The 17615-nt window shown below is 36.4% G+C and overlaps 1 protein-coding gene across 3 annotated transcripts in view; it reads right to left on the bottom strand.

Moving 5' to 3' along the window:
- Positions 1 to 17615, bottom strand: part of rabgap1l (RAB GTPase activating protein 1-like) — a 378634-nt gene that overhangs the window by 32982 nt on the left and 328037 nt on the right. Inside the window, exon 1 of one of the 3 annotated variants that reach the window (XM_041277491.1) lies at positions 12516 to 13742. The exons of the other annotated variants lie outside the window; for them this stretch is intronic. Coding sequence (XP_041133425.1) covers positions 12516 to 12626 — 111 coding nt within the window. The 5' untranslated portion in view covers positions 12627 to 13742. Of the gene's footprint in view, positions 1 to 12515; positions 13743 to 17615 lie in introns of those variants that run through there. 3 annotated transcript variants of the gene reach the window in all.

The raw sequence follows: 17615 nt of genomic DNA on the forward strand, positions 1-17615 counted from the left end.
GAACACTTTGGCTATAAGAACACTTTGCTTGCCTCCCGAGGGGTGTTCTTTTAGCCTAGACTACTGTACAGCCCATACGATTATTCAGGAGCACCCCCAGAAATCTTTCACATGGTACAAACAACTGAACCACACCGACAACCTGTCTCATGCTGATAACGACTCTGCATCAACATGCAGTAAAGTGTTTCAGCCAGTCAGAGTGCTGTATGTCTATTTTTTCCCGAGTTTCCCTTTCTAAAAATGAATAAACACAGTGCGCGGCCATCGAGACAGAACAGCAACTACAGTGACAGGCACATAGTCCACAACCACAAAAAAAGTTACAAATAAACCTATTTGAAATACAGACTTAAACTAAGGGGAAAACTAGTTCACAAATCTGTTATGCTGGTTCCATTTCTAATCATTTACTCTCACAATAACTACTACTAGTCATTACTCATCCCCTAAGCATGGGGTGTAAGCATGAAGTATAACAATAATAATAATATAAGAATAAACTCGTGGCGAGATAAATGACGAGACCAAAGGTGCAGGATCCATGTCACCAGAAGCCTGAGATACAATTACAGGCTTTTTACTGCACACTTGAAAAAGTAGCACATATGGGCATTTCCCTTCCCTTGTTTTTTGTAATGCGTTTGTTTTGGCACTAAACTTTCTTTTGTTTTTATGAAGTCCGTTTGGTTACCGTAGTAAACTGAACTTTCATATTTGTGTCTTGTTAAATGCCTGTCTTTGCGTCCCAGTATGCTGGATGCTGTTGCTGTTCTGGTATTTAATGAATTTTTCTGTTTTCTCCATTTTCTTCCAGTTACACTCTTACAAAAAGTCTTAGTACATGTATATCACTCAAAGTCATTTTTCTTTGGCAGCATTTTCCTGATTTTCAACAAACATGTCTGTTTTCATCAGTAACATTTTGAAATCTGGTCGTCATTTTCATTAACTGCCAGTTTGTGTGCTGTTGTTACAGTTTGTGTCTGGGGTTAACTTACCCTCTAATTTTAACAATGAGAGTAACATGTATTTTCAGGGGGTAAAATGGAACATTACCTTGAAGTCATGAGTAATCTCGATAAATACTGTACAATCTTTAATGGTAATGGCGTAGGCATTAAAAAAGAGCCTTCCATTTTAACTTCAGTGTTACTTTGAACTATACAACCATGCGTGTGTTCTACAAGGTTCTTTATCGGCTCAGCATTTTTTCACAATGACTGCAAATTAATTACGTTAGTTATATTTTAACATTACATTCTTAAACTCAGTGAACATGTTAAAACTTCAATATAAAATCATACAGACAAATAAAATAAGGAAATGCATTAACAAGTTATAAAACAATTTGTTTAATAATCTAGGCACCTTTTTAGCGGTTGCCTCTGACAAGGGTTCCAGTGGATTTGTAGCCAGATTGGGGTGTTTATGCTTCAACCTGTGTAGCTTTGAATTTCTTATTCTTGCTGTGTTTGGCTGCAAAGACAAAAGGGCTAGCCAGAGATTGGATAATGTTTTGTTGGGCTTTTTTATGGTGCAGTTTCCTAGTAACTAAAAACACTGTATACTGCGAGATGTAGTTGTTAGTGGAAGTTTTAGGGGAGGCAGATAAGCTGTGTAGCAAAATTTCTATGCCCACTTTTTTAAATTAATTGCCTATCTGGGATTTTTAAAAACGACAGGTACCTAGCTTATCTGGACCGCTGCATGTGAGTCCACACTTATGAAGTGCGTAACGTGCGTACAGCTGCGGGCACGAATGCCATTATTGGTAAGTTCTCCCTTACACCTACACCAGGAAGCTTCAGATTACAACACTAAGGTGCTACAGTCCCTTGAGACAGGGAAGAAGTCACAATTGACACCTGATTAAAAGGAGAACAAACAGAGAGAAGGTCACGTTGAGTATATTTAAAAAGGATCCACTATAAACAATGGCTCACAGAAGATACAGGGAACAAAATGTCATTATTATCTTGCAAATAAGGCACTGGTTTAAATATGGTGTTCCTAAACTGCCACACTGATAATACTGCTACCATGGAAACAGAGAAACTGCACTCTCTTTAATGATTCAAGCTACTTCAAACCTGACTTAATATCTGGTGCCTGGTGGTTTCATAAAAAGGCACAAAGAAACCAGAACAATATGTTGCTAGGAAACTGTCTGTTTTACCAGTGGCCTTTTCTCCAGCTACTATCGGTACAAAATATCTTATACTACTCATGTGGCTAAAGGTCCATGAGTTTTTTAATGCTACACCCGCTCCCCTTATCTCCTTCCACGGCTTCTTGAACCACTTCTATGCTGATGATGCCGAGATCTTCGTCTCCTTTCCCACCTCTGACTCGGATGTTTCCTCCCGTATCTCTGCCTGTCTCTCGACCATCTCCTCCTGGACACACTCGCATCATCTCAAAATCAACCCCTCCAAATAAGACCTTTTCTCCCCCCCCCTTCGTCCTCCCCCATCACTGATCTCTCTCCATCTCTATTCTGCTTCAATCCACAACCCTCTCTCCCTCCTCATCCACCAAGAACCTTGGTGTCACCCTTGACCCCTCCCTCTCCTACTATCAGCACATCTTGACTCTGGCATGCATCTGTCACTTCTTCCTCAACAACATACACAGAATTTGCCCTTTCCTCACCGACTACTCCAAACAGCTCCTAGTTCAGGCTCTGGTACTGTCCCACCTCGTCTACTGCAGCTCCCTCCTGGCCAGCCTTCCTGCCTCTGCTATCTGTCTGCTCCAGCTCATCCAAAACTTTACTGTTCCCATGCTACACCTCTACTTCGCTCCCTCCACTGGCTCCCTATTGCTGCCTGCATCCAATTCAAAACTCTTGTACTCGCCTATCGCTGTCTTGACCTTTCTGCTCCCTGCTATCTCCAGACTGTAATTTTTCCCTACACCCCCTTTCGCCCGCTCTGCTCCTCCCTCCGGCAGGCTAGCTGTACCCACCACCTTCTCTCCCCCGCCTCCAGAGTCCGCTCCTTCTCCACCCGCAGTGGTGGAACGACCTACCCATGGATATCAGGACTGCTCAGACCCTGACCACCTTCCGGCACCTCTTCAAGATACATCTGTTCAGACAGCATCTGTAAACCTCATCTCTTAACTATACTGGACTATATGGCATCCAATTGTACCAGTTCTTGCATCAGTTGTATTAACACCATATCTTGCCACATTTAACTACTGCTCCTAACTATAGATGTACCTTGTATCTGATTTTACTCTTATACTCTTATTCTTACAGGTAACCGTACTCATGTTTTTTGTATTTGCTCTTATTGGGGAAATCATTCTCATCTATTTATCATACTTGCTACATGTTCCTACTGGTCTTTACTCATATAAGCAAATAGTTACTATAAGTTATAACTGCTCTCAGTCAAGCTTGCTATTACTTATAACTGCAGTATTATATTGCACACAGAGGCTGCTAAAAGATCATTTGCCTATTTTGCTTTTTGGTCTTAGAATGATTTATAATATAAACTTAAGTTGCAGTCCCAAATAACTGTACAATGTAAGAGTAAGCTGCACGATTATCTACTTGAGAGTTGTGCATGTTTTGAGTAGTTGAACAGACTTGTTACTGTTTGTTACTATTTAATTGTTGACTGTTTCACTGATTGTATTATTATGATTTTAATTTTATTTTTGTATCTGTGTTTATTAAAAAAAAAAAAAAAAAAAACCTTATACCTTACTGTATTCTTTATTTTGCGCTTACTTGAATTTAATCTTATTGTACTTTCATAACTGCTGTTATCTGCATTATGATATTCTGTAATGTGGTATTTTATAATGCGATACTTTGTACGGTGGTATTTTGTAACAATTGTAGGTCGCCCTGGATACGGGCATCTGCTAATAAATAAATAAATAAATAAATAAATAGTCATGAAAAGTGAGTGACAGGATCTTTTTTTTTATTGTGACATACTGCAACATAAATACATTCTAAGAATGTCATGGCTACTCTGTGGTGCTTTCTAAAATGTAATCGATTGCCATACAGTACCTTTGAATGAGTTAGAGTCTTCATTTTAATAGAAAATGTAAACATAATGTAAATATAAACAAGATATATGTCATGAAAAACCAAGACATATCGTATTAATGTCGCGGGATCGGTGTCTAGTGGAAGGAGGTATGTCATGGTTGTTCATAACATATCTTCTAAATACATTACATCTAGTCCTTTGGCTCTAGAATACAGTCTACCTTTCACACTACTATTACTGTTATTAACAGGCTTTGAATGAAATGGGTTATTATTATTATTATTATTATTATTATTATTATTATTATTATTATTATTATTAACAATAACTGTAGGCAAATGACACAGGGCTCTTAGGCTATTCCTTAAGATTTTGTTAATGTCTGTACATAGCCACATGAGATCTATGTAGCGAGCTCCCTAATCGAATTACACCAGTGGTTCTTGAATGTGTTTTATAGCTGGTATGAATTCACACTCTCCTTATCTCATTTAATTTTTTGTCTTTTAACAAAATCATCCATCATTAAATGACCATTTGATCTTATTATGCATCATAGAAGTATCCCATTAGGACCATCACATGTATCGTGGTACATATCATATTGTGACCTGTGACGTATGGTGACATTAGGGTATCGTTACACCACTTCTGTCAATACAGACCAAGAGATGACCACTTGCTTTCATAGCTTACAGTAGTCCCTACCTAAACCAAACATGTCAGGACACAGACAGGTTATACAAAAATAACAAAGTGTCCAGTTAATATGTTTTTTAATAGAATCGCACACACATACATGTATAGTGCTCAATGTATTTTAAATGTGAAGCTCTGAAATTACGTTGTGGCAGGTATCAGAGCCCTGCACATAAAGAGGGAGCAGGGCAAAGCCCAGCTTATTTAAAGTTATGATGTTGATTATTTTAAAAGGAAATGCAGATGCATGCTGTTCATTATTATTTTTATTATTATTATTTTTCAATATTACTGTTTCTGTTGTATGTGTGTTGTTATTATGATTGAAATCGTAATTATTATTGTGGTTTGGCTGTGGTGGTGGGCTGTAGATATTGGGTTTTGTGTTTTGCGTTTGTTTATATGGAAGCGGATGAAAGCCGCTCGCTATTTCATATTGTTTTGATTCAGCAGGGAGAGGGTTAACTTCCTCTCCCTGCCTTCATGTGGAATGCAGGAGGTCAGGAGATAATCACCAATTGTCTCATTAGCTCCTGACTACCTGCTATATAAGATCTCGCTCTCGAGATCTTATATAGAGAGCGTAGGAGTGATTTGGAGAGACATGGAGAGAGAGAGAGAGAGAGAGAGAGAGAGAGAGAGAGAGAGAGAGAGAGAGAGAGAGAGAGAGAGAGAGAGAGAGAGAGACGATTGCTACCTTTATTGTTCTACGTACAGGTACTGGTATGTACTGCCTGTTTTTTGTGTTCTTTTATTTTGTTGCTTTTGATTTATTCAATAAATATACTGCTCAGCCACGCAGTTTTTGCCCTTCATTCCTGCCTTTGTTGCAGTGCTTCCTGGCCTGATGTCACCATGCTCAGCTACCATGTTATACAGGCCTAAATAGTATACAGTACAGTGGTAAAATACCTAGCACACTTTCTTTTTCCTTTTTTCCTCATTGGATCATGCAATTTATAATTACCTAACATCACACTTAATTAGATATTATTGGGGGACATATGTTGTGTCGGCATATCCGAATGTACGGCATCCACATTCAAAATACAGGGTAAGGAAAATACAATTTAAACAACATGGTAGAAATGACTACACCTCTTTGGATCGATCCAGCTTAAAGAGTAAGTTGCGGGATTCTGAAAAATATTGTTACACGTCCCCAAGTGTTGCTATAAATGTTGAAATAACATACCAGTAACTTGCATTTTCATTGTTAACATTGCAACAACTTTTTACACTTTAAACTTTAAAGTCGGTTTCAAAGCTCTGTTCATATCACTGCAAAAAGAGCAATTAAAAACAAAATAAAAAAGATAACAAGTGCTCTGGCTTTTCTGTATCACATCACATGAACACATTGCTCTGTTACCTGTTTTACAATATGCACTAATGCGGACATTTTGAAAATAGGTTTGAAACAAACTAAGTTATACGTGTAAAAGGTGGTCAAGATGTTAACAATGAAAATTAAAATTACAGCTACGTCATTTAAACAGTTGTAGCAACAGGTGGGGTCGTGTAACACGATATTTTTCGGATTCCTGCTACTCTTACAACGCCTTTTAACTTTGTGTCTCCTAGTTATGATGTATAGAGACCTAAAATAAAAAATAATGTTAGGTTATAATATACATACCAGGCAAGATATTTTCTTTAATCCTCCCTAAACACTTCAGATTCAAACGTTTGTCTGCTTGACTTTCTTATACATTTTATCTATATTTATGTCATCAGAACTGTGTTCAGCTAAAGCCGGGCCTGTCAATGAATCAGCCATCAAAAATGAGCCACCTAACCTCAAAGCACCATTCAATCAATCCGACACACAATGCTGTCCAACAACTGAACAAAAAGACTTTAATAAACTGAACAAGAGATACTGTGGTTTATAATTACAGTGACAAAGGAGGTATTATCTAATTCCTTACTGCACTAGCAAACCCTTGATTAAGGAGGGGGTGGCAGCCCAGCACTGGGAATCAAATTCTGCTCAATCACACTGGCTTACTTTCTGCACAGGAGACACACCTCACTGCCTTTCGAGTGTGACAGTGCTGCCCTGCCAACCAGAACTGAAGCCAGGAGGAATTTGCAATTATACAGCTGACTGCTACAATCTAACTAAGTCCCTATCGTGAATGTTACTATTGTTGTCATTCAAGAAACCACACACCTCAATGCTTTCCAAAAAATATACATTTGAAAAAGTTTAAAGTTTAAACTACAGCATATGAATTCTGAATGTGTCAACTCTATAATCAATCACATATCTTTATAGTAAAAAATTATATTCAAATACAGAATAAATAACCAACATTGACAAATTAATTTATAGTACCATGTTATGTTAACTGAACTATATATATATATATATATATATATATATATATATATATATATATATATATATATATATATATATATATATATATATACACAGCTCTGGAAAAAATTAAGAGACCACTCCAAAATGATCAGTTTCTCTGGTTTTACTATTTATAGGTATGTGTCAAAATAACAAAAAAGATGCAGTGCTGTCAGACCTCGAATAATGCAAAGAAAATAAGTTCAGATTCATTTTTAAACAACACAATACTAATGTTTTAACTTAGGAAGAGTTCAGAAATCAATATTTGGTGGAATAACCCTGATTTTCAAGCACAGCTTTCATGCGTCTTGGCATGCTCTCCACCAGTCTTTCACATTGATGTTGGGTGACTTTATGCCACTCCTGGCGCAAAAATTCAAGCAGCTCGGCTTTGTTTGATGGCTTGTGACCATCCATCTTCCTCTTGATCATATTCCAGAGGTTTTCAATGGGGTTCAGGTCTGGAGATTGGGCAGGCCATGACAGGGTCTTGATCTGGTGGTCCTCCATCCACTCCTTGATTGACCTGGCTGTGTGGCATAGAGCATTGTCCTGCTGGAAAAAACCAATCCTCAGAGTTGGGGAACATTGTCAGAGCAGAAGGAAGCAAGTTTTCTTCCAGGACAACCTTGTACTTGGCTTTTCCCAACACCTGGTCATCTAATGGTTAGACGGAGACATGGAGAGGCCTACAAGCCACAGTGTCTCGCACCCACTGTGAAATGTGGTGGAGGATCGGCGATGATCTGGGGGTGCTTCAGCAAGGCTGGAATCAGGCAGCTTTGGCATGAATCAAGCCAAGTACAAGGTTGTCCTGGAAGAAAACTTGCTTCCTTCTGCTCTGTCAATGTTCCCCACCTCTGAGGATTGGTTTTTCCAGCAGGACAATTCTCCATGCCACACAGCCAGGTCAATCAAGGTGTGGATGGAGGACCACCAGATCAAGACCCTCTAAATGATAATATTTTTATTTGGAATTTGGGATAAATGCTGTCAGTAGTTTACAGAATAAAACAAAAATGTTCAGTTTACCCAAACACATACCTATAAATAGTAAAACCAGAGAAACTGATAATTTTGCAGTGGTCTCTTAATTTTTTCCAGAGCTGTGTGTGTGTGTGTGTGTGTGTGTGTGTGTGTGTGTGTGTGTGTGTGTGTGTGTGTGTGTCACATATATATATATTATATATATATGAAAAAAAAAGTATCGGATATGTAGTTATTATAGGGTTACTGGATGGTGAATGGATGTGTATGTGAATAATATTTACACAAAGCGAATGGCGAACTCAAACACACAGACATTAGCAGCCCTACAATTTTTATACAAGTGCAGATATATCTAGCAATGAATAGCTTTTTATTAGGTGTTTCTGACTGTATAACTTTCTTACCAGATCATATTTTGGAATCTTGCATTCAAATCATTACAAATACACAGCCCAGAAATCATCAATACTGTAGGTTATCATCATCTAGATTCAATATGAAGTTCAACAGCTATATTATATGGACGAGTCACCTTACATGCACCTCTGCATGGGAACTTAAATACTCCTACAAATAGACTGTAAGAAACTAATGCATTTCTCTTTCGTCAACTGGCACTTTATAGCGCGTTATACACATTATTTGTCTGTTTTTCAAAGGAACCTGAGCTCAAATTCTTTCAACTGCCTTGGGAAGCTGGAAATGCCTTTACTGTGAAATGTTGTGATAGTTGTTTTTATTGGCTGTGTATTAAAGCTTGTAGAGCGAAGGTTGTTTTCTGTGCTCTGTGGAGTTTAAATGGATAATTTGAAATATAATGTATTATTTTTATTATTATTATTATATTGAATAAATAATAGTTATTGTCAAATTATTATCAATAACAGCAGTAGTAGGTAGTGTTGTTTTAGTTTTTTTACTAATAGTAGTATTACTAAAAATACAACCACCTGTAATAATAATAATAATAATAATAATAATAATACATGGACAATTACAGACTAGCCTGTGGAAAATATACATTCACTATTCTCAAGTAAAACATAACAAACAGTAGGAACTACAATTAATTAAAACTCAGTTTACCAAACACTTTGTTCTTAAAAATTAATACATTCTAAATCTAAAAAAGAACTCAAAGACTGTAAAAAAAATGACTTAGAAATACAAAACAGGAGTGCACTTAAAGTACATTTTTAGTACAACATTTTTGTAAGATTAAGATATGGCTTTCCATTTAGTCCTGTCTGCCGCTATCAGCCCACAGTGCATGGAATTAGAACATCACTGCTAGGTCAGGTGATTTAAGCTTTCCTGCAACACCACACAGACACTTTGTGGTAGCTGGTGGTTTTAGCATTTAGGGGAAGTGTGAAGCAAGCAGCCTACATTAATCAAACAAGCCCCCTACTTTAAAGTTCAAACCGACACAATTCAAAAAAATTCAAAACCAAACACGTGGTCTCAACTGCATATAACTATCTACTACAGCTGACATAGTTAATTCGGCCCAATAGCAATATTTTAAGGGCAGTACAGTAACCAGGACCAGGGAATACAGTTGGAAATTAAGTGGAGACAGACTTAGAACAGAGGAAGGAGACATTTCTTCAAGCAAAAAGAAGACAGGGTATGAAATGGGTTACCTAGTCATGTTGTTCAACCATTAAAAAAAAAAAAAAAAAAAAAAACAATGATTAACCTTACATGTCATGTGAGCGCACTTTTTATATTATTTTGTTAGAAATGGCATCAGGGAAGGGAATGAGTGGGTTCCATAGCTGGATCTTCAAAGAATATTACGAGCTGCAGCCTGAGCAAACCGAAAAAAAAAAAAAAAGTTTATATAGCGGTGATAACTATAGCACTAGTTTATATAGCGGTGATAACTATGCACACCATAGCTTTCAAAGCTGGCCAAGTGTATCTTTGGTATTTTGAATCTGATTTTAAAATAATTTGTATAAAACTAACACAAAAAAAAGAAGAATGTACAACTGAATTGTCAATAATACTTTCTTTTTAGGATTGCTGCAATGTATATACTGTAGATTTAGAGAAAAAAGTGTCACCACTGACTGGGAAACAAAAAATACAACGAAATACGAAATATAGAACAAAGCAGTACATTACTGTAACAATGAAGATGCTTGTTAAGGAGACACCATCTTTTGTTATGCTAGGCTGCCTGTATTTTTGTTAGTTTGATGGTTGTTTTGGAAACCTTGTGGTTTAGTGGGGTGGGGGGGGGGGTAGTTAAGGGTATTTGAGGATTCACATGATTGAAATCATCTGGGATCTAAATTACTAGACAATTACATTATTTAAAGCATGTGAAACTGAACTTCGCCCATTAGTTTCAATTGCAATGATGCCTCCTCATAGCTTGGTATCACAGTACCACATCCTATATGCTCTACAAGAGATAATTAGATCAAATACAATGCAAATAGCTTTGTCTTTAAAAATTACTTAAACTTTTATTCTACACATTCAACCTAAACATCATTGTTTTTATCTGTACAAAATGTTCAAGGTAAAGCATATTAATAGATATGATCAGCTATGGTAAATGCTTAGTATAATCATAGGAACATGGGAAAACAGCCAAATACAATGCACATTTACTATATCCTTTTACCTTAACTTGCTTCAGTATTGTTTTACTGTGCAATCACTCTTCACCTCTTAAAATATATAGTTGTCACCTCCCTCCATGTGCCTTACAAAATGAATGAATTGATCAAAAGAAGTATTAACTGGTGCTTATTGGGGCATTGTTGTTTAAACAAACACAGTGAGACAAGTTGCCTGACTGAGAAACTAGCAGTGAGTTTCAGCAAACACCCCCATAATTTAAGAGCCACCTCATTGTAGGATCAGAATGAAAAGGCAGTTAGGCTGAACTAAAAGAAGTAGGAATATTCTAGATCCCCCAATTTCAGTTGAAAGCTACCTCTCCAGTTCTATCAACAGTAAGTACGTATGAAGAAACTGATTAAATAACCTTTCAAAGTACACGTTAAAGCACTTTTCTTTCACAAATAACATGCCATGGCCAAAATGTTTGTTTTTGCTGTATGTCTTTAGGTACACTTCACTTTTACCTGAGAAAGGGGTTTTTAGGGAAATACTAATGTATGCAATAACCCTCTCTGATTTATCATTGATGAGTTATCAAGTTAAAATGCAATTTCATCCACATTGCTGTTTATATCATTAATGTATAATTTATTCAAATGCTTTTTCTTAGATGAAAGTTAATTTAATATATATTTATATTAGTACAGAAAGATGCAAAGGAAGCCACTGTGTAAATTGATTGGAAAGGTCATACAAACTATTTCATTGTTGTAATTCATTTATCCAAATAATTAGAACATCTAAACTGATTTTCCAACCACTCAGTATATTGTCAGCAGTATTACTTGTTTTCAATGAGGGATGGTAATATTTTATATGTATAAACGTTTACATGTTTACACATCAAACATCCCGGTTTTCAACAACGAGACTGCGGCTTAAATACTGGAATACATGGATTGATAACAACAGCTTCATAAAGATAAAACATTATCTGATCAATTTAAAACAGGCTTAAAAACATGTACTATGTTATTATCTGCTTATAAAGTAAATGGCAATTTATGCAGACAGCACTGTGTGTCTATGTTATACACTGCTGTAAAGAGTGACACAGTGATAACATCAGGGCTTATGATGTTTGCTATCCTGCTCTCCCTTTACGCACAATTGACAGAAAATGAAACTTGTTAATATGCAGTGTAGATGACACTTCATATCAAACATGTTCTGCGTAACTTCATCCAACCAATATTAACAGCTCATCAAACCAATACCCAATTCTTTATATTAGAGACAACCCCCAACAAAAACTAAAGACTTACTAAAGAACATCAGCTACACTCCTAACTCAGTGGTACTGCATTGTAATCCATCACATCCACAAATTACTTATAACAAAAGTTTACTAAAACATAGAGTATGCCTTATTGTACGGCAACCTGCGACTGCTGTAACATTCCTGGCTACTATCTATTAAAACATGTATTGGCAGTCACCTGCTCCTGCTTTTCAATACAAGTGAATTATAGAGGCACAGTGTAGAACGACAGGCATCCACCTGTCTTAAGTAGTCTTCAGTCATATTGGTAGCTTAATACATTCAGTAACTTAATATAACTCATCATACAGATATCAGAGGGAGTTTTGTTTATATATATATATATATATATATATATAGATATATATTATAATAATATATATATAACTTCTGTCCCATATGAAATTTGGAACCCAAACTCATCGTGCACTATATAATCTCTGCTTATTAAGAAATTATAAAACAACCTTTACCCACATTAAATCATACTGTTAATAGTCTGAAACCACTTTAAAAATGTGGTACCTACCACTGGCTTGGGTTTAGAGACAGCCACCATCTTAGCAAAGAAGTCCTCTTCGTAAATTTGACTAAAAACATAGGCGTCATAGGCCACCGTTATGGACACCTCTTCCATCATTTTCTCTCAGAGTTCCTTCAGCAAAACAACTAGTAGATATCCAGAGATTACAGCAACAGGTTGCACAAGCCTGCGTGTGCCTGTAAGAGAGTTTGTGAGACTCAATGTTCCCACCCGCCCTGTACTGTGAAACTAGGCGGAGATGATAGGGGGCGTGTTCAAAATGATTTGAGAAGGCAAATTTACCAGCACCTGCTTTTACTAACAGATCCTTCCAATAGAGAAACTGGGAGCTGCTTTCTGTCCTTTAAATTCATATTAAAAAAGCCCTAGTTTTTTTGGTTTAGTTTTCTCCTTTGAAGGGTGTGGACTTCTTTTTGTAAGTCACGACCACTGAAGTTTATCACATGCAAGTGTGGTTTCCGCGACACATTCCTGATATACTTTCGTTTCTGTTCCAAGTTTTGCTATCTTTGTAGATCTCTGTAGCAAATAATGCAAGATTGCCCACTTGCTTTGAAAACCAGGGAGAGAGTAGCAAGGTCTCAATAAGAAATATTTCCGTTCTTCATGTTCCAATTTCAAAATTCAGGTTCCTACAAAAGCAATGGTTTATTTAAATTTGAAATCGGGAGCCTTCATAGTCTTGTGGCTTTAAATAAATAAAAGTTACAGATTGATTATGAAAGGTGTGCTTTGTTTTCTTAAAAGGGGATGTGAAAGTTCAAATTCCTTATATAATCTCAGATTAGTTCATTAAGAAAAGCCCTCAGAACATACTTTGTGCCAGTGAGTTCTTATGATATAACCTGATTCAAGACTAACCTATTTTTGATTAATACTAATGTATAACTCAATAGGTTTGCCCAGAGGGAAATAGCATGGATCAAGAGTTTCAAAAATAATTGTTAACCAAAATGCATGTAAAATTTTTAACCTAAAGCTAAGGCAAAGGCAAGAAAAATAAGGATTATCTGCATAAAAATGAACTCAAACAAGCTCAGCAATATAGCTGGTTTCCTGTCTTGTCTCTCCAGAGTTCTCTCTTAAAGCTGTATTACATCTTTAAAAGCAAATGAGTGCACAATGTCATACATCATCATTCAAGAGAAGCATTTAAAAAAATCACTTCCATCGGACACTTCAGAAGGAATGTCAGAAATGCAAGAATACTGTGAATTATAAAAATGTAGTCACAGTATTAGAGTTCTGTTGAATTTTCTTGGTGTTCAATATCCTTTGATCAGGCACTTCACAAGACTTGCATTACGTCATAGCACTGTTTGAAAGATCCTTGAGGCAGGCATAGAAGGCAGCCCTGTAGCAAAGCAACAGTCCACATAACAAAATTTCACTCAGTTTTAGAACAATAATGCCAATTTCCAGATGCACTTTTAATTGTCCCGTGTATGTTATAACTACCTTTCAACACAGATGAATGTTTTCAAATAGGTGCTAAGTGGCCCCAATCTCACTTAACAATTAGTATCAATGGAGCAATTTAATTAAAGGTATTCCGAATGAAAGTGCTCAGTGCTGTGAAGTCCAGAATGTAATCGCATTAGAATTTTGGTGGAAAAGCCCAGCGGACTAGAACTCATTTGTCTAACATCAGTTTCAAGCAGAAGCAGGTGCTACAGACATCACCATCCACATGTCAAACCTTTTGTTTCCCATCCTCCATAAAGTAGATACGCCCAGGTAATTTGCAGACACTATTTAAAAAAGGTAGAAGGATTATTTTGTTCATTAAAAAGACCTCTCAGACTAAAGTGAGTTTCCACAACTGTCTGCAGTTTCTTTTCAAGGTTGTAGCTCCAATGCTAACATTTTTTTCCATGTATTATCCAGAGGAAAAATAAATGACCCAGCAAAAGCATGCTACTGAATCAACAGAGACAACGCACTGTAACCATCTCTCCTTCCTGCACATTTCCTGTTCGCCTTTTTGTGAAATACCTTGAAAAAAACCACAGATACTTTCTAAACAGCTGTACTGTGTAGCACCATGTCACATTAGCATTCAAATACAAGCAATCCAGCTTTAGCTAAACGGCAGCATTTCAAAAACACATCAACTAATATATACGTTTCGCCCGAAGGAAACAGCAGAGCAGGTATCAGGCTAATGTCACTGAATAAAGAAAAGCACACACTGACAGAAGGTGTTTTCAGATTCCTGCTGGCCCCACCAAAACAGATATATCAACGACACTTCCTGGTTGCTTCACCCTTCTCGGCAGGTGTCCACTTTTATGTAAGGTGTTTTGCAATGTTTTTAAGCCAGAAGCAGGTGCTTAGGCAGAATCCCTGTCTGTGAGAAAGTACTTCTCTCCAATGCTGACTCACTCCCAGCCAGGTAATTGATATAGCAGTAGCGCAGGTAATTTTCCCACAATTCTCTAGTCCTCTCTCTCTCTCGCTTGCTCACTCACTCACTCTCCTCCACCCCAAAGCCTAGTTTAACAGCACCAGGAAGTAACAGTGACTCTGCCAGCCTGGAGAGCTATTTACAAATAGCCTCAGGCCCCTCCCACCTACAAACCAAGGCGGGCTAAGGAAGAACAATTCTAAATGTTTGCAAATTAAATGGACACTGTCTCACTAACTTACAGTACACTTCTTAGCTTCAACAGTTTCTCATAATGTATATATTTTTTTCCTGGAAAATGTAATCAGATTACAGAAATGTATTACAAGTAATGCATTACTTCCAAACACTGCAAAAAAAAAAATATATATATATATATATATATAAGGCAAAATGTCACGTATTTATAAAATGGTATTATATTATGCAGTTAAAAGCGTCTGTTTCCACAATCAAGCTCAATTTCTCTGTAAAATAGTGTCCCTGTTCCTATTATGTACTAAGGAAATAAAAACAGTGCCTCAAAGCGATTTACACAAAGATAAAAATGTAATAAATAGCATCACTTGGTTTGTTAATTAAGGCATTCTCCTACTGCTTCTTGCAACTAGCAAAATTACCCCTCTAAATGTCTTCTAAATTGTGTTTTATCCATAACCTTTAAACATTCAGTACTGCAAAATTTAGAAATACTAAAAGAACCTTCAACATAATCGCAAACTTCAAGATTAACTTGTAGATGAAATGCTAATCATGGTACTTATTAGGTATCTTTCGGTACTTCTACTGTTATACTAGTTGCCTAGTGTTGACCTCTACAGCGGGTATACTTGTGTCAATAACAAGTATTCTCTCCTCACTGGTTTCTTACAGTTATTCTCTCGTTGGTTGGAGCACAGCTGTATCAGCAAGTACGATGGGGACCTAATTAATTATCCAACTGCCTACTGGAACAAGTAATAATTTATTTACATTTTTAATCCCCTAACAAACTGTATTCACAGTACAGAAATGGTAGCAATATTTTATATTTATCTAACTGCAAATATGAAGGGACAACCACCATCTCTTTTCTTTTCAATAACACCCATTTAAACAAAATATCTGGTGAACTTGAGAAAATAAATATAATCATGTGCATGTATTTAAAAAAGTAATTTAGTTCAATTTTTCATACTGAATGTCGATAAGCTGTTAAAATATCTGTAAAATGTTACTGTGTGTATATAAACACACACACACTGGTATAATTATAATAAATAATCTTTTTCATAAACAGGTTTAGACACAATAATGATTCAACATTGCTATACATTTTCACAGTCTGTTTTGAGGCCTGGTTCTTGGCATACAGTAGTACACACTCAACATATTGTTTTCGGCTGTCTTTCTGTCAGAGAACTGCATTAAACACCAGAGAAACACCGGTACAGAACATTATTTACTGGGGCTCCTCCGACATACTTGTTTCACATTTTATGAGAGGTTGTCAAGCTGAGGACTACAGGGTAATATTATGCCTCTGTGTCTTTTCAATAATTTGCAAGGCAAACCCCCAGGCTGGCTGCTTTGAGAGATTTTCCTGACAGTCACAGCTCTGGGGAGTACAGACTCCCTGAGGCCCAGCCACTCGGCCTCCTTCCTGGCTCCTACTTTGGTCAGGCATCGCCTTAAGGAACTTGCCTCTCAGCATAAATATGGACAATTTTTTTTTTCTCTTGAAAATATAATAAAGTAAGGACTAAAACCAGTTGCAAACGTTTCTAATTAAAAAATAAAAAAGTATATCTAGTAATATGTAGGTAATGAATGAAAGAGTTTATGAATAAATACATATATAAATCCAATACTTTAAAAGTTACATAATATTATATAAATATAACACATTTAAATATACATAAAGTATAGAGTTACATACATTCGTTATATCGTTATAAAGGGACTGGATTACTGATATGTTCAGAGTTCATAAAAATCAGCACACAAATACTTGTTCTAGTATAGGTTGGTATTTACTAATTTTCACCCAAACTGTGGCATACTCAAGCATGTGAAAATATTGATCTACACTATGACAATCTGTGACATAAATTTAGGTGAATAAAAAATAGTTGAAGTGTAATATCGGTCGGTCTGTTTAGAATACTTAAATACTAACACAGGCTAACTTTAGCAGTTTTACACAGTTTGCAATCACAAAGAATAGAAGCAGGTACACTGCTCTTTCAACCGTCCCTGAATATTTCTCTGGAAACTTGGAATGCTACACACACTGAAAGTCACTCAAGAATCTACCTTTTGTTTTCAGTTCAGACATTACTGTATTAACTTTAATGCAAAGTTCCTGAAAAACACACCAATATTATAAAACATAGAAACAACTTAGCTGTAGGTAGAAGCAACACACTACAACAAAAACAACAAACAGCTTTTTATAGTACCTTGAAAAAGGGGTTAACCCAAAGCTTTACACACAAAAAACTAGAAATGGGAAGATTTGCTAATTCATAAAAGCTCCCCCTCAAAGGGATGCTTACTAAAGACCTGAAAAATCTTACTGTATCATGACTATGATTTCGATTTTGGCACAGTGATTTTTAATACATTTCACAGGCGAGTTGGAAAAAAAACAAGAATTCACGGAAAGGCCTCCAAGTAATGTAGGTTTAGTTACATCA

Source organism: Polyodon spathula, chromosome 18 (genome assembly GCF_017654505.1).
Source record: "Polyodon spathula isolate WHYD16114869_AA chromosome 18, ASM1765450v1, whole genome shotgun sequence".
Lineage (NCBI taxonomy): Eukaryota > Metazoa > Chordata > Actinopteri > Acipenseriformes > Polyodontidae > Polyodon > Polyodon spathula.